This window comes from Barbatula barbatula (assembly GCF_947034865.1).
Source record: "Barbatula barbatula genome assembly, chromosome: 23".
NCBI classification, from domain to species: Eukaryota; Metazoa; Chordata; class Actinopteri; order Cypriniformes; family Nemacheilidae; genus Barbatula; species Barbatula barbatula.
In genome coordinates, this window is record NC_136786.1 from 7,442,724 (window position 1) to 7,467,218 (window position 24,495).

The 24,495-nt window shown below is 39.2% G+C and overlaps 3 protein-coding genes across 30 annotated transcripts in view; 2 read left to right on the plus strand and 1 right to left on the minus strand.

Annotated features, from left to right (window-relative positions):
* Positions 1–295: 295 nt before the first annotated feature.
* Positions 296–7,862, plus strand: mastl (microtubule associated serine/threonine kinase-like). Of its 3 annotated transcripts, XM_079487719.1 has the most exons (14): positions 300–430; positions 549–734; positions 817–954; positions 1,779–1,918; positions 1,999–2,087; positions 2,161–2,267; positions 2,366–2,525; positions 2,601–2,767; positions 3,204–4,256; positions 4,413–4,554; positions 5,090–5,110; positions 6,778–6,891; positions 6,982–7,083; positions 7,227–7,855. In XM_079487719.1, exons 2-14 carry the CDS (start codon positions 579–581, stop codon positions 7,382–7,384), a joined length of 2,547 nt encoding a protein of 848 aa, XP_079343845.1. In that variant the 5' UTR covers positions 300–430; positions 549–578; the 3' UTR covers positions 7,385–7,855. The 3 variants fall into 3 exon arrangements, with proteins under 3 accessions (XP_079343846.1, XP_079343845.1, XP_079343847.1); XM_079487720.1 differs by lacking the exon at positions 5,090–5,110 and having other exon boundaries at positions 296–430; positions 7,227–7,862; XM_079487721.1 differs by lacking the exon at positions 5,090–5,110 and having other exon boundaries at positions 306–430; positions 554–734; positions 7,227–7,862.
* A 414-nt stretch (positions 7,863–8,276) lies between these two features.
* acbd5a (acyl-CoA binding domain containing 5a) lies at positions 8,277–17,374 on the minus strand. Of its 15 annotated transcripts, none has more exons than XM_079447540.1 (14): positions 16,472–17,374; positions 16,026–16,143; positions 14,731–14,851; positions 14,091–14,163; positions 13,886–14,000; positions 13,407–13,439; positions 13,006–13,188; positions 12,709–12,903; positions 12,538–12,623; positions 12,129–12,348; positions 11,525–11,724; positions 11,382–11,441; positions 10,262–10,371; positions 8,277–9,513 (listed from the first exon to the last, which is right to left on the minus strand). In XM_079447540.1, exons 2-14 carry the CDS (start codon positions 16,105–16,107, stop codon positions 9,501–9,503), a joined length of 1,491 nt encoding a protein of 496 aa, XP_079303666.1. In that variant the 5' UTR covers positions 16,108–16,143; positions 16,472–17,374; the 3' UTR covers positions 8,277–9,500. The 15 variants fall into 15 exon arrangements, with proteins under 15 accessions (XP_079303666.1, XP_079303665.1, XP_079303658.1 ...); XM_079447539.1 differs by having other exon boundaries at positions 16,420–16,621; XM_079447532.1 differs by having other exon boundaries at positions 8,277–9,809; positions 16,420–16,487.
* Positions 16,874–24,495, plus strand: part of abi1a (abl-interactor 1a) — a gene marked incomplete at its 5' end in the record, with an annotated part of 36,770 nt that continues 29,148 nt past the window's right edge. For all 12 annotated transcript variants that reach the window (XM_079447520.1, XM_079447525.1, XM_079447531.1 and 9 more), the window contains one exon: positions 16,874–17,236. In XM_079447520.1, the coding sequence (XP_079303646.1) occupies positions 16,874–17,236 (363 nt within the window). The remainder of the gene's footprint in view (positions 17,237–24,495) is intronic.

The following is a 24,495-nucleotide window of genomic DNA, read 5'->3' on the forward strand; positions in this document are numbered from 1 at the left end:
TTAAAATACACAAAATCCGATAATACGTGAAACCAAACAACAGGCAACTTTCATGCATTAATACAGATCCGTCCAACAGAGGGCGACTTCCCTTTTTCCACATAGTTGACCAACGCTTTGCCTGATTCGATTATTGCTTAAACAGCTATTTAAAAATGAAAGCTTGTATTAAAATACATATAACATCACAGATAACGCTGCGGTTATACCTCAATCGTCAAATGGATTCGAACAACCATATTCTCAATAATAATACATGTTCTTTATGTATAGGCAGCTAACGCATCGCGTCTTTGGACCCCAAAACGGTGTGTGGCACATTTCAAATTTTCAAAACAAACGAGTCGCGCCTGTCAACAGTCATTCGATGATGGAACGAACAGGAGCTCGTTTACCACTAATGTCATGTAGCGTTTAAAAAAACATCGAGGTGATATGTGGTTCAATTTCGACACAACAATCGCACATTATTGCAGGCGCCTTTGAAAGAAGCTCATGTGATTGCACCGTTAGACGATAGTGATCTAACCGTGTCGTTTATTTGACAGATCAGATCAATATTTGGAAAGGGCGAAGAGATGGAAGCATATGCGGTATCATCTGAAGGTTCAAACACTGCAGTGAAAGCTCCCTCCATCGAGGACTTCGTGGTAGTCAAACCCATCAGTCGAGGAGCCTTTGGGAAGGTTTACCTCGCCAGAAAGAAATGCAACTCCAAACTCTACGCGATCAAGGTAAAGAGCTGCATGCATGTATTTAAAGCGATTCCCCATCGCAATGTTTACTGTAAATGCCTCTCCGTGTTTATTTTGACAGGTGGTGAAGAAAGCAGACATGGTGAATAAAAACATGACCGATCAGATGAGAGCTGAGAGAGATGCTCTGGCTCTCAGTAAAAGTCCTTTCATTGTGCACCTGTTTTATTCCCTTCAAACAGCAACCAAAATCTATCTGGTATGTGGAAAGAATTACATTTCATGCATTTCATAAATTAAAGTGTGTATATTAGGGAAAACGTCGTTTTTTATAACATTATTTTGCTCCATATTCAAATTTCATCTGGATATTTTTGAATTTATCTCTTGTTAGTGAATCAGATTTATTGTATTGTGATTACTGAACTGCAGAAAGTGAATGCACTTAAAGGTGCAGTTTGTAACAATTTAGCTGTTAAATATCCCAAAACCACTTGGCCAGTGTTATATATTTTGTTCAGATGAGTACTTACAATATCTCAAATGTTTTCAACTACTTGTAAATCATAAGGAAGTCGCCATTGTAAACATTGACAGGGTGCTGTGCAGTCGCCTGTCAATGGCGTCATATCCGCGTTACCCTTTGTTACCGCCTTCACTGACGTAGAAACCGCAAGACAACAGTGTCATGGACAAATGCGGAAGTAGTGTCTAGCGTCTAGCAATCCCAAGCTTGTTTCGAGCAGTCACTTCTTTATAGACCACAATTATATGCAACATTTATAAAACTTTGTTACTTTACCTCGTCCACTAACATGACTTCTCGTTCCCGTCCGATTGATGGCCATCACAGCGTCATCAAGTTACGCCGTTGTTGTTGTTGTTTCGATCGTGCGCCTCTAGCGGCGGTTTTTACAAAGTGTAGCTTTAACCATGAAAAAATATTCTAATGAAAAATACATAGCTTACGATAGGCTTTATCTTTTATGTATTTTTTTCTTTCTCACTGATTTTACTAGAACTTACAGTTATGAACATTTATGTGAAATGTGTGTGTCGGATGTGTTCATACGTGTTGTGTAGGTGATGGAGTATCTGATCGGAGGAGACGTGAAATCTATACTTCACGTCTACGGCTACTTTGAAGAAGACATGTCTTTGAAATACATCTCAGAGGTCGCACTCGCTCTGGATTACCTTCACAGACACGGCATCATTCATAGGTATTCCTGAAACATTTGAGTCCATTTTGCGTTTTGCTATAAAGTGACATTGTTTAAACTTGTTTGTTTATTTTGTGCAGGGACCTGAAACCTGACAATATGCTCATCTCTAATGAAGGCCACCTTAAGCTCACAGACTTTGGGCTTTCTAAAGTCAAACTTGACAGGGGTATGTTGTTAACCTCCAAAGAGACCTTTCTTTTTCATCTTGATTTTGACACATAGTCTGATTTTACCCCCAGAGCTGAACCTGATGGATATTTTAACCACACCGTCTTTGGTGAAACCTAACAAAGATTATTTCAGAACACCTGGTCAAGTTTTGTCATTGATAAGCTCACTTGGTCTTGTAAGTAGATTTGCAGATTCATATCATTGTAACTATTTACATTGCAAACATCACAACGGTTTGAATGAAATCTTGTTTTTTTTGGTGCATAATGTCAGAATACTCCAGTAATCGAGGGTAAACGTCACAGCAGCACGGTGTTGGGCAGCCCCATGTCATGTGGGAAAGTCAACAAGAGGAACAGTTCTCTATGTTCACCTCTACTGAAGAATAGAGCCAAGTACTGGAATTCTCCAGTATGCTCAGGCCAAGCTATAGGTACAGAGTAATACAGTCAGAGCTCCTGTGTGGTGTATTTGTGCTTTTGTAACCAAATATTTTATGTTTTTTTAGGATCCAACAGTGTGTTCAGTCCTGGGATGTTGGCTAGGAGTTTGACACCAAGGCTGTTGAAATCGAGGAGGAGATTTGGGACGCTAAGTGTCGGAAGCGCATCGTGTCTTTTACCATCCACTACAGATTCTGAGGACTGTGTCAGCCCAATGTGGGAGGATGAACAGGTTTCAGCAGTTCTTTTTTGGGGGATGGGAAATGGTTCATTGTTAGAGATCATGTCACTTGAAACTTTTATGACTTTCTATCTTCCGCAGAACACAAAAGAAGATTTTTTTGAAGAATGATGTTAACTGGCACCCATTCACTTGCATTGGTTTTGTGTTCATACAATCCTTGAATGGGGGCCAGTGCTGTTCGGTTACCAACTTTCTTCAAAATATCTTCTTTTGTGTTCTGCAGAAGATAGAAAGTCATAATAGTTTCAAGTGACAAGAGGGTGAGTAAATAATGACAGAATACTTTTTTTTTGGGTGAACTATCACTTTAAATATGAAGTTAAAGATGCATCTTAAATATAGTTCAAATTGATTTTACAAACTTTATTTTGCTTTAATCAAAATATATTTAAATGAAATAACTGACTTTATCATGCTATTCCAGAATTTACAAGACTGTGAGAACCTTCCTCAGAATGGAAAGGCAAGAGACATTCCCATTGAACCTGTGGAAAGGAAGATGGTTGCGACACAAGCTCGAGATCACAGCAGTGTTTTGAATTCACTTGATAACCAAATGGATCTAGACATAAATATTAAAGCAGATATTTCTGCAAAGAGACTCCAGTTCAACGCAACCAACCACTGTGCCACACCGTTGGGTGAGTCCGTTCCCCGTCAGTCAGCTGGGGACGGTCTCGTAAAACCAGAGTCCCCAGTGCAGCCTAAATCCTCATTGAAGAGAGACTTTGAAGAAGTAGAAAAAAGCCCAGAGCAAGTTGAAAGCCATTCCAAGAAGAACAATGCTGTGTACAAGAGATGTTTCCAGATTCCTGAGAGCACTTTGAGCACGGGTCTGACGGGAATTTTCTCCATTGTTGGGCTGGATGATGATAAAAGCGGTCCGATATGTCAGCAGTTGAGCGAGAGAATGGGTCCAAAGCAGTCAAGTCCCGTTGCCAAAACTCTCTTTTGCGACCTGGAAGATCAAGGCGACGATCTTAAGGCAGAGGCCTCGCCGACCTCTCCGCGAAATATCAGGAAAAATCTGAGTTTGGACTCGGATGACTCGGCCCATGAAATGTCATTAGTCGGTAACACGCCTCAAAGAGCCACAGACACCAATAAAGAAGCTTTGGCGTCTTTTTTCGAGGAACTGGATGAGAACGAGATTTCTGCAGTCACACCGGTGGCCCGACCGGCGATGGCCACTCCAAAGCACAGCAGCGCGAAACAGCTGAGAGGTGACTTTGATCGTTCTCTTATTGACCACGGTTTATCCAGCAGTATGCTAAAATCTCCAGGATTCCTCAAACCCAAGAACGTAGTTGCGTTCAGAAGCTACTGCAGCTCTATAAACCGCTCGTGTAATTCACATCTCAGCCTGGTGTCTTTGGATGGGATGGAGACGTCAGCTTCAGCTTCATTTCACAGTGCCCCGTCTGCTGTGACTCCAGTCCAGAAGAAAAGACCCAGTCTGAGCAGCTCACTTTACCAGGTGAGCTAAATTTTATGATGATGTATTCCTTTCATTATTCAATCAGACATTTAGTTCTTTATTTATTGTCTTATTTTGTATTTATTTTGTGTGGTCCTCCAAATAAACTACATAAAATTGTTTGGAATACCTAAAATTAGTTTTGTTCTCCTCTAGACTCCACAGCAAATGGTGATGTCCCAAACTCCATACAGGACACCAAAGAGTGTCCGACGAGGTCCAGAACGTGTGGAAGGGGCTCCTATCCTGGGAACTCCTGATTATCTGGCACCAGAACTTCTGTTGGGCAAACCTCATGGTAAGAGCTTCCAGAGGTCACTTTAAATGATTTTATCTAAGGTTTTCAGTGTTTCCCCTAGGTTCACAGCTTTGGGGGGGTCTCTATATTTGTGGCGGAGGTCCGAACAATGATTTGTAAATAAATTATATTTAATCAATTGAGCCCAGTCGAATCTATATAAAAAGTGAATATCTAATGTTTTATCAGGCCATTTATTTTATATTCTGATACCAACACTATGAATGACACACAGAATGGCCTGGTAACTGAGAAAATGTGTTGTAGGCTCTGGTGCTAAAGGGAAGTCCTAGTGGTCTATTTAATATGTAAAAACTAACTAGGGGAAACCCTAGTTTCTGTTAATGAGCTTCAAATATAAGATCATATGCAGATAGTGGTCCACTGTGGGTATCTGGCCATACACTGTTATTCTGAGATATAATACAAGTTATTAAATACAAATAAGATAAATAAAACATTATTTCACACGGCGTTGATATTTTTAAAGTACAAGATACTGTGGATGTCCTCATTGACAGACATTTTGTTTTAGGTCCAGGGTCTGTGCGATGTGGTAAGTATGGTCAGATGCGTTTGGTTGAGAGCTGTAAGCTGTTGAGATGTTGGTGCATGTGTGGGCAGCTTTCTTTATAATGGCAGACTAATTCAGTGATGGGCTCTTAATGCTTCAGTAATGCTATTGGGACGTTATGATGCTTCTGGGATTTCTGGGACATTCTACTGGGAAACCAAATATTGAGGTTCAAATATATATACATTTCAATCCCAGTTTAAAATGCAGCAGAGTTAACTGTAAGTAAACCATTTACCTTTCCATTGGAGTTTACTGTGTCAACTTCTGACATTGTTGTACATAAATGGTTGGATGGATTATTTGGAGATTGTTTGAGAAATTCATTCAGAAACGAAAATGTGTGGTGTGTGCTGTGGCATTAGGAATTCGTATTATAGTTTATTAAACGTGATCTTTTAATGCCCACACCACTTTTGTTCATCTGACAAACAAGAAATCTCCTAAACAGCAGGGACCTGAGCCACTGAGAGATAAATATCACTGATATTTAGTGGTGTTTGTTGACTTTGATATCGAAAGTAGATACGCACCCAGAACACCCTAACCACTGCATAGCAGTACATTAAAGCCACAATATGTAAATTTGGACCGCTAGATTGTGCACTTTCGAAACGATGACAAAAGGCGAAGTTAAATGTAGGAGAGTGGAATTATGGGACATGTCGTTTTCACCATACAGAGGCGTATGGAGATCGCCCATCATGTTTATGGACGAGGTTATGAATGAATTTTATTTTATGTCATCGTAATTAATTAGCTTGCAGGAAACGAGGAATGTAATGCTAGGTTAGCCCGCAAATGATATTGGACTTTGTGTAGCATTACGCTGTTATTGACCGTGTTACGCGTTTAAAACAGTCATGCAGTAGTCGTTTAAAAAGTAAACTACGTTTACACTTTTTTGGAGTATCCATAATAACAGAACAACAGATGCTGCGTCCCAGATGCTGTATATCCACTTCCGCATTTGCATATTGCTGTAGTTTTCCATCCGTAAACTGAAGGTAGTGCAGAGCAGCGGATAAGTCACTGATAGCGAAAAATACAAGGGACGGCCATTATTATAAATAGGAATTTCTCTGGATTTTCACATTCTTGGGAACATTTGGGATAATGTAAGTACACAACTGCAAGAAATGTATCACACTGTGTAAGTGATTTTTGGATATTTCATAACAAAATTCTTCCATATTGTGGCTTTAAAACTACACAAAACAGATTCACGACCACAGCGACTTGGCAAACATGTTTGCTGGTTTTGCACAATAAGCACTAGTCTAAAATCTTGATTCTTGATCTTTAAGTTGGATAATTTTCAGAAAATGCACCTGAAACTTATTTAAAGCCGCAATCTGTAACTTCTGGCTCTTAACTAAAAACATATTTTTGTTCAACCAAGAAAAGTTATGGATTGCAGCTGTAATTTTGACATTCACACACTTCGTTATTGATTGATGACATTTACTCACCAGATAGGATTAATAATCAGATGAATTGTCATTGTGTCTTTCATAGCAAGCCAATGATGAATGCTGTCTTTCATTCTCTTACAATCAACTTACTAGTGATCACTCACTAACACATTTTGTTATACACTGTTGTAACACTAAATCACTGTGACTGATGGAGTCTGTGATCTTCTACAGATTTCATGGTGGATTGGTGGGCTTTAGGGGTCTGCCTGTTTGAGTTCCTCACTGGAGTTCCTCCCTTTAATGATGAGACTCCACAGCTGGTCTTCCAGAACATTCTTAACAGAGGTGAGATCAGCGTTCACTTCATTTATTATGCGAGTTTATATTCATGCGTTATGTGAGTTTATTGTCATGCGTTATGAATGATGTGTTCAGATGTACCATGGCCAGATGGAGATGAGGAGTTAACCCAGAATGCAAGAAATGCAATCGAGAGTCTTCTCACCATGGATTCAACCAAACGTGCAGACTTAAAAGGTCAGTCATGACAACGGCTCTTAGAAGTGTTGTGTCAACCAACTTGTGTCACAAATGCGCATTAATGATGCCAAATATGTGTTCTGATGTACAGAAACTTGCTTAAACCCGCCGCTAACTTTTTACCGTGATCTTTTTTGTAGAACTGAAGGATCATGCATTTTTTGAGGGTGTGGATTGGGAAAATCTTCACACTCAGAACATGCCCTTCATCCCTCAGCCCGATGATGAGACGGACACTTCATATTTTGAGGCGAGAAACACAGCTCAACACCTCACTGTATCAGGCTTCAGTCTGTAAAAAGACACTGGTGGACTTTTACATCATCATGATTGTGTGCAATTGTGTCGTGCATGGCATTGTTGGTCTTAATACCATGTTTTACTTTAATCTCTCGGTGTCGTATGTTATAAAATATGCTGGGTTAGTGTCAGAAAGCATTCTGAAATGGAGTGAGATGGGCGTTTTACCTGTTTGCACATACACGTCACCATGACTTTTTGTAAAAAAAAGTTTGTAAAAAAATAATATATTATGTAACACTAATGTTTGGACTTCATCATATGTGACCATGGATTTAAATCATAGTTTTTAACTCCTGTTTTCTAGAAAAACTGCTTGTTAAACGGATATTTTAACATGCTATATGTTTTAAAGTGTCTGCAATGATTGTGATTGTGGACATATTCATGATCATTGATTCATAAATTACATCTTTTAATAACTTCTGGAATGTTTCAAGCTTAATAAAATAAATACAATTGTCATGTTAAGTGTTATTTTGGGATTATTTCTCTCTTTAAAATGAAGTCTCTCACACAGAGAGTGTTTAACTTCACGCATGTGGTGCGCAGAAGAATCCGCTCATGAAATCATAGTTAAACACGAGCGATATGAGATCCGTATGATTTAAATGAGCCGATCGTTATATGGTTATTTTGGGGCATGGTGACACACTCCCTCCATAATTTCAGACTCTGATGATTAAATTTCACAGGGGTTGATTTTTATTGGACTGTTTAAAGTGCCCCTAGTTGCAGAAACACCCCGAATATAAAATTATAACAAATGTGAATTTAAAAATGATTTTGCCAGGAGGGACAAATTCACATTTTATGTAAATTTCTACATTTGGTGTTAAAGTTATTTCACAATTTGTCCTTGTTTAGAAATGAAAAACAATTATTGTTTTGAAAAGCTTTTAATAATGAATCTGTATATGATGATGTAAAGTGACAGATGGATGGCATGCGTTGATCCTCTCTACCCTGAGGGCAAATATAAGCTAAAGCTTGAATGATGTTTAATTAGAAATTGTGTGTTTAGTCTGTACTAAAGCATTTCAATCATACATCCGATTCCACAGATTATTAAAAGGTAGTATTACAGTAAATACATTTGCAAATGCTACATTACAATTAAAATATATAACAGTAGTGTATATATCATTTCACACATTTCTAATATACAATTATTAACATTAACTTAAACGAACTCCCAGTTAAACAAACAGCCTATGTAAATGATTCATCAGATTTTAGTCTTACCGTTACTGATATATAAGCCGTTATTTATACCTGTCTATACATTCAGCCTTCACAATTCAACCATTAGTATAGAAAATGATAAAGGTTCTGAATTTCTTTGTTGTACCAAATCAAATAAATCAACAGAGTGTCCGAATACTTTTTGGGTTAACCATCAGCTCTTCAAACATGATGAGACAGTCATATAATGTAGGAACAACATATATGTATCTGTATCATATTGCATTTAGAGCCTCTACTTGTGCAAAGCAAGGGGTCTGTATCACTGATCTATTGGTTATGGCTTTATATTAGCACCACAGCCCAGTTGGGCAAACACCAAGCCTAGTTATTAACAAATACAGTAAAAACATTACTCTCATGATATCTCCTAAATGTTTTGTGGTCCTGAATTATTACCATGATGGTACAACGCACAAGCTAGAAATGAGCCATTTTCTGCAGAATCAACCATGAACTGGAGAAATACTCTCAGAACGATGGTAAATGTGCTATCGTACACTTTACTATAAAATTCATTTACATTTAGCAGCTATGTGTGAGTTACTATCAATATTGTGTATATGGACATGATAGGAATGTCAAATTTTGCCCTCGACACTGGATTTTTATGCAGTTCACTTGCATAACTGAAAATGAAATCTCAAATGACGAATTTATGATTAATTTAACAAAATACAAATCAACTGTAATGGCGTACATTCAGTGTGTCCATCCGTTTACCAATTTAAAGAGCCATTATCATAGTGCAAAAGCAGGAGTTTAGAGATCACGGTACAGGCGGGGAAACCCTCCTCCTCCTCCTCCTCCTCCTCCCAAGGGAACATGACTCTCCTGTAGATCTTTGAAGGTGCTCAAGTCGATTCATATCAGTTGAACTTTCTGTGATAGAATAAAGCAATATCAAATATCAATCATGTGCTTAAAGTCGACATTAAACAGATCATTTTACATCCTCAATGTGAAATACAGGGTTTTGATATGAAAAGATTGAGACGGGACTTGAAGATATCGTTCATCAATTTATTGGACACGAAGGCCACATCCACACAAAGCCAGAGCTTTCCCTATCCGATCTTTCTTCCTTTTCACTGCGTCGTCTCAAGAAATATCTGCATACGCCCGAAACCGCTAAACTGACTCAAACGCTGATGCTGTAATTCTGCCACAGAGATACACTAAAAACAGAGAAGAAGGATTTGAAGCATGCGCATAAACTTTGCGTGCTGCAGTTTTGAACACAGCAAGACCGACCTAAGTTATATTTCCTAATCAAACAAGAAAAACAAAGCACTCTATTGAACGCACTTGCAGCCATCCGCCCAAGATGGCGCAACGTTCTACGCGGCGTGACGCCGATTAGCAAACTCTATATGACAGATTGTTGGGAAATATAAGACGAAAATGTTTAGGGTCAATTTTTTATAGCTCTTTGACAAAAACATTGGACTTTGGGATGAAAACAGGCATTCTTCAAACAAAAAATTATGCTCTTTAATCCAAATCTTGTAGTGTATATTTCTTCAGTTTATTGCGTATTTATTATTAGTAGTATTTTAAACATGTGCAGAATTCTATACTTGTATATTCTACATAAATTCTATATATTTGTTAGTGCGAGTTCTCTTACCTTCTTCTGCGCTGTAGATACAGGCGAATGAGCCACTGTACAACAAACGGCCAGATCACAGCAAATGCCACAGTTCTAGGGGAAACATCGAATGACCACCAAGATGGCTTCTAGAAAACAATATTGTAAAATTTAGCTACAATTACACAGTGTAACATGTAACAACTTAACAGTCACTTAAAATGAATCGTTTAAAACATCAGAATCGTACATTTGATAGTTTTTGTCTTTTATGACTAACATTGTCCTCACGAACCAAGTAGTAACCCATCATCGCTTCATCCCACCTTCCTGTGATACAGAAATTTCTAGAATTTCCTGACAGTGACAATTCGCTAGTTGCACAAGATGGCGCCAGTTAGCTTTTGGGACACCTGGGTCGGCATACTAGTTTCCGGCCGTTAACTTTGTATGGGAAAATTTGGGTTTTGGCGGACAATTGGAATGTTTTTTGGATTTAAAAATCAGCGATATAGCAGATCCTCTTTACGTTGCCAAGCACTTCGTTAAGCCAAAACAACTCGATAGTGTTATATGACCTGAAATTAGTCTGCAGACTCTGGCTACGCAAAAGCTCACTGGCGCCATCTAGTGCTACTAGCCCAATATTCCGATCATGTTCAATTATTATTTTAAAGCAACTCAAGTGTCCTTTTTGCGTAATTTCTACCGGAATGTGGCATACCCAATTTTAATCAGAAGCCATAACAACTTACAGTGGTATAAAAAAAATCATATATTTTGGGTGGTTTCACAGTAAACCTCTCAAAATTGAATGTAAAACAGCTGAAAGTGCATGGAAGAAGCTAAACTTGGTGTTGAGTTTGCTTGTGGTGTTTTGGTCCGCCTCCCTTGTGTAAAATATCAATAAATCCAACTGGAGATCTCTATTCTGTAGAATAAGAGCTTTCATTTGATATCTTAAACATGTAAGAAATATTTGAGCGTTATGAAAAAAAAAAACACACCCCAAAGCCGTTATCCTTGTGGAAACACTGTAAATATTAAGTCTAAATCTTTTGGTTTAGCATAAAGTATGCAAGTTCTGAATGACGTTTCACGATAAAATTTCAGCCAGTTACTAACTGTATTTAAGTATAATGCATGAGAATGACTGTACCTTCTTAGTTTTATTTGCAGGTGGTGACAGGTAGTCTGATGGCAGTGCTAAGGATCGAGCCTGAAAAGTCACACATGACACATAGCAGTTTATATTTTATCTTTGTAAGATGTGTAATTGAGTGAAAGGTGATTGTCTTTAACCTGAGAAGCTGTCAGAGCTTCTAGTGTGTGTAGTCTCTCTAACACACTCTGCATGTCATCCTGCAGTCTGGCCAAAGCGCATATGATCTGTTCATTTAGATTTTCCAACACAGGTCCATCCGCGCCCCAGCGTTCCCCATCTCCCCCACTGCCCTGCTGCGGTCCAGCTGACCCGGTGCCAAAGTCAGGTGACCTGGACCCTAATACACAGAAAACATAACATGGAGTGTTATGTCATCTTGTTTTGACAGGTCAACAACTGAAATGTTGACTGTTCCAAGATGGCTGACACATTGATGCGGCAGAATGTGGCATCTATGTATGCTGCCCTACGAAGGCAAAGTGCAGTAACTATACAAACACTGAAACCGAGAAAAATGCCTTCAAAGTTTTCACACAAGACAGTCATTGCAGCCGGTGACTGCAATTTTGACACTCTTGTTTCTCTGAAACGGGACAAAATTGAACCAGGAGACTTTGTCGAAAGACCGAACAGATGTTACAAAGCCCATTTCTTAATTTAATCTTAATTTTGACCAAATGTGTAGTTACTGCACTTGCATGCATATCTATGGTTGTAATCTTTTGGCTGTGTAGTTTGTACCTCTTCCCCTCCTGACCACAGAACTGTCACTTCTGTCAGCATGGAGTCCCTGTTTCTGTGAAGCTCCTTCACTGCTCCGGCCGTCTTCTCCACCGTGCTGCACACCTTCCTCTCTTTCCAGAAGATCCTCTGACAGTCTCCCATGTGATTTGACCTCCTCTGTGGAGGACGGCAAGCTGTGGGTTTCCTCGCAAGAGTGACTTGCGTGCACTTCTGAGCCCTGGTGAACGAATTTAGGAGAATTATTAAGTTAACTGTGTTACAGACTGGAACACAAACTTGGATAAATATAAAAGGGATCTGGTGCTTAGTACTTCGTGTCACAACTGGTTAGAACACAGGACTGCAAACTGTAATATTCTTTTCGGTTATAAATAAACAAAAATAATTTCAATTAGAAATATCTTACCTCTTCTGCCCCAAACTGGTCCACAGAATCACAGTACACCTCACTATCTGAATCACTGGCCACATGCTGGAAACTTGCACCATCTTCTGTCAAAGAACACAAACATTTGAAATCATTCATTCAATCTGATTCACATTCACAAACGATTACCTCAGAAGACTTTCTCCTCACCTTTGGCGTACCCATTGACTTCTATGATGTCTCCATTGTGGTTAATGCTTTCCGATTCTTCCTCAGTGTCCTGTTCAATCAGGTTAGATTGAGAGCGGAGTGTCCCATTAGCAAGGATTTGATGTTGCTGGGTACTGCCGTTAGAAACCAGCGCTTTAGACCGACCTGCTGAAACCTTTTTCTTAGCTGGTGGGGCTGAAAATATAAAGAGATATCATGTTGTCCATCAAGGCATTGATAGGGTGGTCTTTGTTGGCCCCAGTATCTAAGGCAAGAAATGCAAATAATGCCATTTACCTTTTTTCACTTCATCTTTCTCTTCTTCATGATGGTCTCCTCTCTCGTCCAGCTCTTTTGTTTTAGTTTGTGGAGGCTCTGATGTTTTGACCGAGTAAGCGTCCAGAGTGCCATTCATTTGCATGGTTCTAATGATGCTTTTCGTGACACTTTTGGGCGGTGACGTGAGCATGCTCCCAAAGCCTGGAGAAAACCACAGGTGTCACATGACTGAGGATAGGTTCAGAGAGAAAAGAGCGAAGGTCTGCCAGTGACACTATAACCTTTACGGTAACTACTTGAAGTGGATACACTGGATCTAAACTAACAACAGCAGTGGAGTCTCGAAGGCAACACTTGGACTAGAGCACTACTAAGGGTACAGGCCACTGGGAGAACACAGTGATACAACATCCACTTGCCTTCAAGTTGCCTAGCAAATTTTTCCAAGCGGGCTGAGCACAAAATCAAATGAATGTTACATGATGACTAAAGTTTATTCATGTCAAGACATTATTATTATATATGTAATAAAGCAATGTAAGTAAATAGAATCCTGTTTCTCGTCATCTCATCATCGTGGTAATTTAAATTGAACAAATACTAACATAAAGCTGTCCCGTTTATAAAATAATAGCAGCCATTTTTTGTGTCAACATAATTCCAAACTTTGCTGCACCCAGAAGGAAACATTTTTTATTCTCTTAACTAAGTTTTAGTTTAGGTGCTCAGTCTTTAGTGTTCAACTTGGTTTTGATCATCAAAAAACAGACGATTATTAATCCTTCACAATTACTTATCACTTCCAGTTACTGAATGGTCTTAATGGTCCGTCAAATGTGCTCCATTGTCTTTCTGTGCTTCCCTCATTAATGTCTTTGTTGGTCTGACATCAATTTACCTGTGCTTAGATCTGACACCTGCGATATCTTCTTCTCATCAACAAGCTCATAAAAGGGCCCAATAACCTGCAGGAGCTCCTCCACCTCATTCGTCACAGGCATACTTTCCAGAATCTGATGAAATAAAAAAAATGCAAATATTACAATCGAATCACACCTGTTACATGTCTGTGACAGATACCTCAAGAATCTGAACCATTATACCAGTTTCAAATCATCCACATAGGCCGTCATTGCCTCTTCTTTCACCATATCGCCCAGAGAATTCCAAGCATCCCTAAACACAAACACCAGAGAGGGTCAGAGAGCTCTGCACTGATAAGCTCCATGTCAACATTGATGTTTTGTCGCCTTACAGCCCAACTGTAAATAAAGCAGCAAACTGACTGTCACAGTTAACACAGGGTCGACTTTTAAGGGAGTATGCAAGCATTAGATGAAGAATCCTCAGCTTTTTGGGGTTAAAAGAAAATCTATTGCAAAGTACAAACACTGCAAATAGTTACTCATAATATGAATCCTGGTCTGTTATGTCACTGAACTTTCAACGGGTGAACAGTTCACATTCAGAAGGTCATGGACCCTTTCACAGACCTAAAATTGCCAAATCTAAATGATATAGACTGACTGAATATGTTCCAAAGAGAACTGCAAAAATACAGATTCAGATTTTCACAAACAGGTTTCCTGAACACTCCCCTACCGATGGAACAGATAGTTCCACCTAAAATTTCACAGCACTGGTTGGGTAAGAAGTTGACATGTCGGGTCTACAAATGCTCTACTCATGTTGACTCTATAAGAGAAAGTACTGTAATCTGTAGACTTTTAGAAGATCCAATACCATTTGGCTTTACCAACTGGGTCCCAGAATCCTGGGCGGGGAATGTTGCAGGGACCTTGTGTTGCTTGCTTGTAGTAGCTATAGAATTTTAGCATCATGTCATTGGAGGGTTGAAATGAACCTGCAAGACAAGAAAATGTGTTAAGAATAGCAGATGGTATCAAACAAATGTATCTTTATTTACAATGCTCAGAATTTCTAGTTTCAGAATCTATCGTGATCTTATTTGATTCTTGGAGGATTTAAGCTCACTTAAACATGAAAACTGTCTAACCCATTACTCGCTCTAATGTTATTTACAAATTACAAAGAAATAGAAACAAATAGAGGTTTCAAAGGATAAATCGCATTCAGAATAAAAGTTTGTGTTTACTAAATATATTTCTCTGTACTGTGCATATTAATTATAACTATACATACAGGAAATATTTACATTCATTCATTTAAATTTACCAATAAATTACACATTACACAGACACATATTATCATGTAAACACAAACTTTTTTCTGGATGTGATTAATCTTTTGACAGCTCTGAAAATAAAATAAACAACACCGGAAGTGCTTCAGAACAGCGTTTACATCTTGCAAAGTGGTCTATAAAATGTATTTTTTGTTTGAACAAAAGTAAAAGCAAATACACTTGGAACCACATATGGATAAATAAAGACCATTTTTTTGGAGATGAACAAACCCCTTTTTTTACTAAAGGTATAATGCGTGGTTCATTGGGCAATGTTTATGAATACATAATCGTTGCTTTAAATCCAAACTGCTAATTTTGATTTAAGTGAAAACTATAATTTAAACGGTCTTTCAAATGCACGTTCAGATGACACTACCTGGTTCTGTTTCTGCTTTCATACAATATGCATTATGAAAAGCACTGCAGAAATGTGAATTGAATTTACCTCTGGACTTGAACCTTTATTCATAACATCACGGTAAATAAACTCTACGCATATCAGCAATCACAGACAAACACACACACACACACACATTCATCCATCCACGGGCTTCATTTCAGCACCTAATCCAGACCGAACGGAGGTCAATCGCGTTGACCAATGGCAGCTCATCAAGTCGTCATCACCATCTGTACAGAGCTCCCTTTTCATTTTATCTTTACAGTTTCAGATGCTTCATTGGCATAACAACTATGTTTACATACTGTGCCATGCAATGTGCACTTCCATCACATGCGAAGACATTTGTAATCAAACTGCAGCAATCCAATGAAAGTAGGTTAGGGGTCGCGTGGACTGTTGTTATCGCTGCAGTATCGTGCCACTCACCGTTTGAAGGTAAACTTTGGATCACTTTGACAGCAGCGTTGAATCTCTGCTCGTGTGCGGTGTCGTTGTCACCCTCCATCATGACAATCTCACCTCTGTAACAAGCTCTGGATCAAAGCTGCAGATCGTAAAATACAGCGCGTTTTCTATCCATTGCGATATTAAGTGTTGCAGTTACAGTTCAACTAAGCTACTCGTTACTATAGTGTTTACAATCCCCTTTAAAGTGGTAAACAAAGCCAGATAACAAGCGATTATGTCGCGACAAATCACGAAGGACAAACAAAACATGACATCAAGTGCGACAAACGCTAACTAATGCGCTATTTGAGGTTTAAATTGCCTTGTAAATGGTCGAAATGCTAAATACAAACGTGACTATTTGATACTTTACCATTTGCTGTTCTACCTGCTGTGCTGTAGACTGCGACCCCATGAATACGTACCTGACTGTCATTAAACGAAACCCTTCAGCTGGTGTTTGCTGGGAGTTGTAGTTTAATTAGAACACGACGTTTTCGTTCAATCACGTCCCGCCGTGTTAAAATACTACAAGTACCACAATTAATTGCGTCGACGAGACGCAGTACGGGTAACGTAGTTCACTTCGGTTAGCTTACCCAAGGGATATTTTGACACATAAACCATCCCTGTCGACCAACTTTGAAACCGCCTTAGATATTTTACGAACATTCTAAACATGATGAAACGGTTAATATGTTTCGCGTAACAGACGCTGAAACAACACTGCGGCACTTTGTGACTCGCATCAAAGAGTTCCGTCCCTCTGTGTGGGACACGCTCTCATACAACTCCCAGAGTTCCGTTCGCCGTGCGTGTACGATATCATGCGACGCTGCGCAGGTCGATCACCGTGTGAAATGCCGGTACCGCGAGAGCGATTCGAACGCGTAGCTTGTCTGTCGATCTCGCGGTACTCTGACGTCACGTTCCGATCGCTCCGCGCAGCGCCGCATGACGTCCGCTGCGCTGCGGCGAAAGCGAGGCCGCAGGAGGGAGCTGAACTGCGGTGCGCTTCCAGCAGGGCTGAGCTCTCAATCAAAGCGGGAGGAAGCTCGGTGGAGACATGTAAGATGGCAGAGCTGCAGATGTTATTAGAGGAAGAAATCCCAGCCGGTAAACGGGCTCTCGTGGAGAGCTATCAGAACCTCACAAGGGTCGCGGACTACTGTGAAAATAATTATGTCCAGGTAAGCGCGAGCGTGTTTGCGTGCCCGTGAAGCGCTGATCGCCAGCATTGCTGTCGGGATCGGACAGGAAATATGGTTGTAAAGATGAAAAGGAGGAACGGATCGAAACAACCGCTTGGTTTTGAGCACACGGTCGTCGATCCTTTACACGCCTGATCTCATTTAGGGTTTTGTTGATCCGATTTGTGATCGTAGACTGGGTTTGTGTCGTTTACATTGAGGGTGTGTCTGGATACTGTTTAACGTGCACGTATAAAGTTGGGAGCATTTGTAACAATATTCTTGACTCAAAGTTTATAAAGGATAGTTTGATCGTTTTAGTCGTTTCTAAACGTTATCTGTACAAGTTAACTGAGTATAGAGCGCGATTAGACTTGTAAGGGTTTTTATTCCTTTACATTTGATGTGAGGGTTGAATTGACGTGTCATAAGGGAACATCCCAGCTGAGCTTCACTACTAGCGTTTCCTTATCGCACCCGATCTGCTTTACAAAAGTGCTGTTTGTAAACACATTTGTTTCTTTATAACACTTAGTTGGGATTTAGAATACAAGCTTTGCTTGCCCCATCCTGGTGATGTAAATGTATTAACATAAATGTATTATTTATCTACTGGTGATTGAAAAGTATTATTAATCGACTAGAAGATCAATTCATTCATTAAAACCACATCTTATTTTTTTATTCAGAGAAACATACCTGACTTAAGCGTTTTATTTAAATTATTTGATCATTTAGTTATGTGGTTTTGCAGTTTTCTGTCATCTGCTTGCGCTGTTATTTTTGAAATAATAATCACAGTTTGTCACAGTGTGTATGGAGTTTTATTTCAAAGAATGTCTACAAACAGAGATCCCCATCTTCTTTTACCCTGATGCAATATATTTAGCAGGAAACAAAAGAAAGAATACATTTTTGACAACACATGGTACAAGCCTGATGATATTTAAAGGGATAGTTAATCCAAATGTAAAAACGATGTCATCATTTACCCACCATTAAGTTGTTCCAACGCTATACATTTTTTTTTGTTTTGTTGAACACCAAAGATATTTAAAAAAAAGTGGTGGGCACCATTGACTACCATAGTAGTCGATTCTCTATTTGAGTCAATAAAAAGAATTAGATTTTTTTTACCCATCCCTAATGGATTGGGTCAACAAATAAAATATCTTCTGTATTGTCACGACCTTCCAGCTCAAAGACACTCTTCAGATGTTTATTGACGTCTACTTGCGTTCTAATTCCTCAAGAAAAAGTTGTCAGACGGGTCGCGCAACATCCGATCAAAAAGCGACCCGTCAGGTTGGATGTAAAATGGCAACCAATCCACGTCAAGACTGAGCATGCTGTTGACTTGCTCCGTTACTACATCAGCGACCACAGGAGAGATGAGTCAGATGGGAAAGCCATCACAGCATCTACTGTTCATGTTTCAGCTTGACATTATAGCCGCAGGCTAACATGTGGCTTTTCTCCACACTGTGTGTCATGGCTGAAAACGCAGCCCTTGAATGTCGGTTTGGCGGTGGTAGTGATGATGTTGATGATGTAGCAGCAGATGGTGGGAGAGTGGGTCTGCGTAACCAGGACAGCCATTGCCCCACTTTCTCATGTGTGTGTGTGTGTGTGAAAGAGAGAGAGAGGCATGTGAAGCATGTAAGGAGTGTTGTGAAGCTTACCGTCTTCTCCGGGGGCAGGACCGGTCACACTGCTGTTTCTGGCCTGCATGTGGAAATGTTGATCTTCCTCCGCCTGGATTTAATCATGGATGACATCCAGAGACCTTATTTTTCCCAGAATGCAGTGCTTTGACTGTTACAAAGGAATTATTTACGTGCTTCCTGCGTGTCTACATGACTTGATCTCATTGAAAGTTTATTCTCTTTTCTATCTAATAAAAGTCAATGGAGATCAACCAACTGACTCATAAAATCATAAAATGAGCTATGTTTCGTCAATTTATATATATATTTTTCAAAGATAAATAAAATATTTTTGTCATGACATGAGGGCGATAAAATGTTTAATGTGAATTTGGATTGAGCATTCCTTTAAGATATTTACATTAAATCACATTGATTTATGTACGCATACATTAATGTTAGGGAGGCATATGTGGTGTTTAATATGAATGTGTAATTAGCTCAGAGCTAAATTTGCATGTTTGGGTGGCAACAGTTTCTGCATGCAAGAAAGCGCACTGCTTTAACCTCTATGGTCAGGTTCGATTCTGACAGAGATGCATTAATGAAGTTTGGGCCACCTGGTGTAGTGCTTTAGATCTAAAGACAAAGAATATGCAGTGCACTGCCGTGCATAGGAATGTCAAACGGGCGAACTGCGGATGTAACGCATGCAATTTCATAATAATCTTGATAACCTATAGAGTAGTATTGCATATGTGGTATCTTCGAAGAGTCTTTAGTTTGATCACATTTATAAAAGACAGATACGGCTGTACAATTATTTTTGAAAACAGGCGAGCTACTGAAGCCGTGCATGTGGGCCGGAACTACAGCACGAGTATACAATACCTCATCACATTATCCCTGCATAACTGTTGATTCACTATAGGTTTGTGTTGTTAACATTATGCACTATGTACTGTACATGCTGATTGCCAGCAAAACACAGACATTTGACTTTCATTTACCGCGTGAAGTTCATGTCCTTTCATTTACCGCGTGAAGTTCATGTCCGCCATCTTTTAGCGTTGGGACCACTCCATTTCTCAGTTTCAAACGATTTCCAAATCCAGCATTATATCCACCGTTTTTATAGGATCCATCGCTGAAAATGCAGTGAACAAACAAACAGCTGAACTTCCGTAAAACAAACGAAGGTGCACATTGATGGGCGTGCTCTTTCATCTTGCTGGTGCGGGTTGACACGTGGGCGTGCGCTTTCTCTGTGGTTGACGCGTAGGCGTGCTCTTTTCTCGCTCTCGTGGGTTGACGCATGGGTGTGCTTTTCTGGGAAAATTGCCCAATGAGGGATTAAGAAAGTTGTTACGTAACGGAATTTCATGTTTCGACAACTTCCAGAAACCTGTTTATCCTTGGAGGAGTCTATCGAGCACCAACAGTGAAATACAAGATGGAGGTCTCTGTTTAACTGAAGTATATCTCTTACTTAAACATAGGTTACTTTGTTTTCAAATTTAGGGTGTCCTGCTGTTTGTATCAAAGGCGGCTCAATGACATTTGTTAATAGACTTCAACAAGTGAATCTTAAAAATGGTCATTATAGTAGATGTGCATTGTCCGAAAAATTGGTAAAAAAGTGGGATGGTGCAATATGCCAATATTTGGTATTACCAATATGTTCCCTTAAAGTACTAAAAGGCACTCTTTAGGTGCAAATGTGTCATTTTTGAAAGTGTACCACCACCCCGTGACAGCTTTTGTTCATTTTTTCTGACAGTCTAGCTCTTTGGGGCAAGTGTTGAATCTTGCTGCCCACTCGTCCATCCTGGCTTCTCTGAAGGATGTTGGTATTGTGTTGAGGACAATGAGTCTGGTTTTATTGTGATACGAAAGGCCAACATCGGGACTGTAGAACAGACAGTCATTATCAAAGTGTACAGCTATTTGACTCGAGACCTTTGGGGTATTTGTTCATATTCATATAGCAGACACTTTCGATTTAAAGTTCTCTATGAATCAAACGCAAAATGTTTTACTTACTGAGCTTCATTGGATTGGATTGGATTGGATTCAATTTATTGTCATAACACACATACAAGTACAGTGCAACGAAATGTATTGAACATGAAGACCACCAATGCCCACTGAACGTGTAAGCTAGATTTTCAATATCCAGTTAGTTCATGCAGAAGTGACGGATTCTTGGGTGTTGCTAGGGTGTAATGGGTGGTGCTTACTGGCCCAAGGTAAAAAAGCTCGCTCTCATGTTTCTTTTATTCTGGGTCACGTACGAACTATAGAAGTATGAGTAGTCCAAAGACTACTAAGAAAATGAATGACCTTTTAGGGGATTGTTTAATCACCAAAGCAGTGACCTGTCTGCACTCAGTTGAATTTACTTTAGGATTTTTAAAATGCTTTCTTTTTGGGCTGATCAACAATTAATCACGATTAATCGCATCCCGAATAAAAGTTTGTGTTTACATAATATATGTCTCTGTACTTTGCATACGTGCATGTGTTTATGAATGCAAAATAAATATCCGCAGTGCACAAACATATATTATGTAAACACAAATTTATAATCTGGATGCGATTAATCGTTTAACAATCATTGATTCTTGTAAGACTGACCCGAGTTTCCACTTTTTGTCTTTTAAATTGAAATCACTTTGTTGAAAACTAGGACTAAATCACGCGTATCTAAACTATCTGATCTTGCCGTTTGTCCTCTGGCCCTCATAGGTGTGGCTTGTTTTTCTTTGTGTGAATCAGTGAACCTGGATAAGGGTGGTGCCACTCAGCACAGATTGTCGTATCATGAGCTCAGTCCTTCTGCAGTGGCTTTTATTTTTGTAGGGCTTAGAGAGCTATTTTTAATTCAACCTTTAATATCTTCATTAGATTTATAACTAGTTAGCAAGTCCAGATCAGGTCTCCGTTTACTATTTGATTTTGTGCAACATGAGAATTTTTTTGGAGTTAGTTTTTTTAAAATAGTTTTCTAATTTAGTCAAGTGTTTTAAGATGACTGTGTGCACAGCATGCTGGGATATGTAAAAAATTGTCCTCAGTGTCATTGATGTGTTAACACTCCCGCTCATGCCAATGCCTACCAAGATTACACCAGAAGACCGTAAACCTTCCTGTTGGCATCCATGACCAAATCCACACAAATACTCATGATTTGTCTCAGTGGAGGTCTTCAACCGCCCCTTTACCTGGGTAGGGCCGCAAAACAAAGCTAGACTCGCTTCCTGTGATCAAGCCACTACCCAGTGGCTATAACAGATTACAGAGCCATCAGATCCCTGTAATTACAAGCCTCATCCTTTACCCTTCACTTCCATCTGTTCTGATGCCCGACAGACAATTTTAACTCTTTATAGTGTTACTAAAGTCTTTCATCGAACATAAAAAATAGGATATATTCAAATACTTCATGAAGATATGCCCAGTTTGACAGTAATGATATCAATTGGCATCGGTTTGTTGAGTATGACATGCAGGTTTCAATATGCAACAAATAAGATTTCAGAGAGATGGCAGAGGAGGCGATTATCAGTGAATAATGACCTTAATTTCGCTTTGTCCTTCTCACAACAGCTGTATTCTTTCAGAATGCTTAGGGTTATCTTAAAAGGATCCTTGGGAATAGAGCATTGTATGGCTTAATATATGAACAATTGCATTGAATTTATAATTGTGAAATTAAAACAAAATTACTTGGAGGCCGCCATTTTTTTCGTCAAAATCTGTGATGTCAAATGGTTGCAACCTAAACCAGCACTTGACATATATATATATATATATATATATATTATCCTACAGAACCTTATATGTCTGTGTTTAGTTTGGCTGTCTAGCTGTGCGTGCAACCAGTTGACGTCATCAAAAAATAAAATGGCAGCCTCCTTATGTTAAAATGAGAATTACATTTAGGGTTTTTTTAAGATTTGGAAATAATTGATGTGTTTCTAACTACAAATGCTAGTAGTGTTAGGCTATTACAACGCATTAAGCCATACATCTCTCTATACTCTATACCCTTTAAAGTTAATGACTTAAAAGGAACAACATATTATAAGGAACGGTGGTGGTATTCTTTCTTTTAAAGATAGTATTAACTTTCAATAGAAAAACTTGCATAATAGTTGACAAATTATATAACAAAGCAGTATTTACATTTGAGTACATCTTTGGAAATGAGATGCCTTTAAAATCATGAACAATAGACTGTGAATGTGACTTATCCCCTTAACTCTTCCTATTGGGATAGCGGAGCAGTGGGGCATCTAAACAAGAGTTAATAAGGGACATTCCAAACATGTTTCCCTCCTGCGTGGAGTGCGTTTCCACAGGATATGTATTAAAGTACTCTGAGCTGTCAACAGTACAGGAAACCCAAACAAATCCCAGCTTTCTGTTGTCAACGAGGAGAGTGATTTGACCTGTTCTTCAGCATGGAGATGAATTTAGTGAACACTATTACTTTTCTGTAACGTTCAGCAGATGAATTTGAATGCATTCAACTTAAAGGGATACTTCACCCAAAAATGTCATCATTTACTCACCGTTGAGTTGTTCCAAATCTGTATAAATGTCTTTGTTCTGCATTTTTCCAAATTTCTTTCTCAGTGTTCATCAGAACAAAGTCATTTTATACAGTTTTGGAACAACTCCTAGGTGAGTAAATGAAAGAATTTGCAATTCTGGGTGAAGTTTCCCTTTAATGTGCCAGGATGCTTGCCGATTTGTCTTAGAAAGTAGGCTACTGCCCCAGATTATATCTATAACAAAAGTGTCCCTTCCTGTGATCTTGTGCATCCCTCCAATGTTCTGGGTGGAGCCGCGTCCCTCCTGACTCTATAATGCTTCTCTTGGGAGGAAACGTGGGCTTTTCCTTCCTGCACACTCACACCTTCCTTATGTCTCAGACATCTTAGATATAGTATTAAGTGTTAAAGTACGTATTTTTTTTCATACAACATAGGTTTTATTAAATTACCCCAGAAAATAATTTCAGCTTGAAATAGTTTTACAAGTTAACATGGAAGGTAGAATATACACTCTCACCCCCCCTCCCAACGATGTAGTATGTTGCCACAAATTCAATTTTATGAGACTTGTGTAATGTTAACTTAAACAAATGCATCACCGCCAAACATCGGAGCTCCAGAACGTTTATTTGTGTAGCTGTAACAAAATTCTCTCCTCCACCCTCCCTTATCTCGGGGCATTGTAACTATGACCATGAAGGAGATAAGACATAGATTGATAACCGTTGTCTTCTGGGAAACTCGTCCTTCTTGCTTTGTGGGAAGGTTTTTGGCGATCTGAAGACACTGGTGTTGTTCCTGTGTGACATGTCTTTCAGATAAAGTTGTTTTGCTTAAAACAGCCTAACCTCCATGGGCTGGTGAGAGGTCTGTGTGGAAACGATGCATTCTGCTTCAAATGCTAACAATGAGAGAAATTCAACAGCTGGATCCTTACACACTTTTGCTTTTCCAGCCTCTACAGTTCTGTTTGGATGTTGTTTTACTGACTAAACAGAATTGAGGAGTAACACGACCATCTTTTGTTCACGACACCGAAGAACACGTTGCT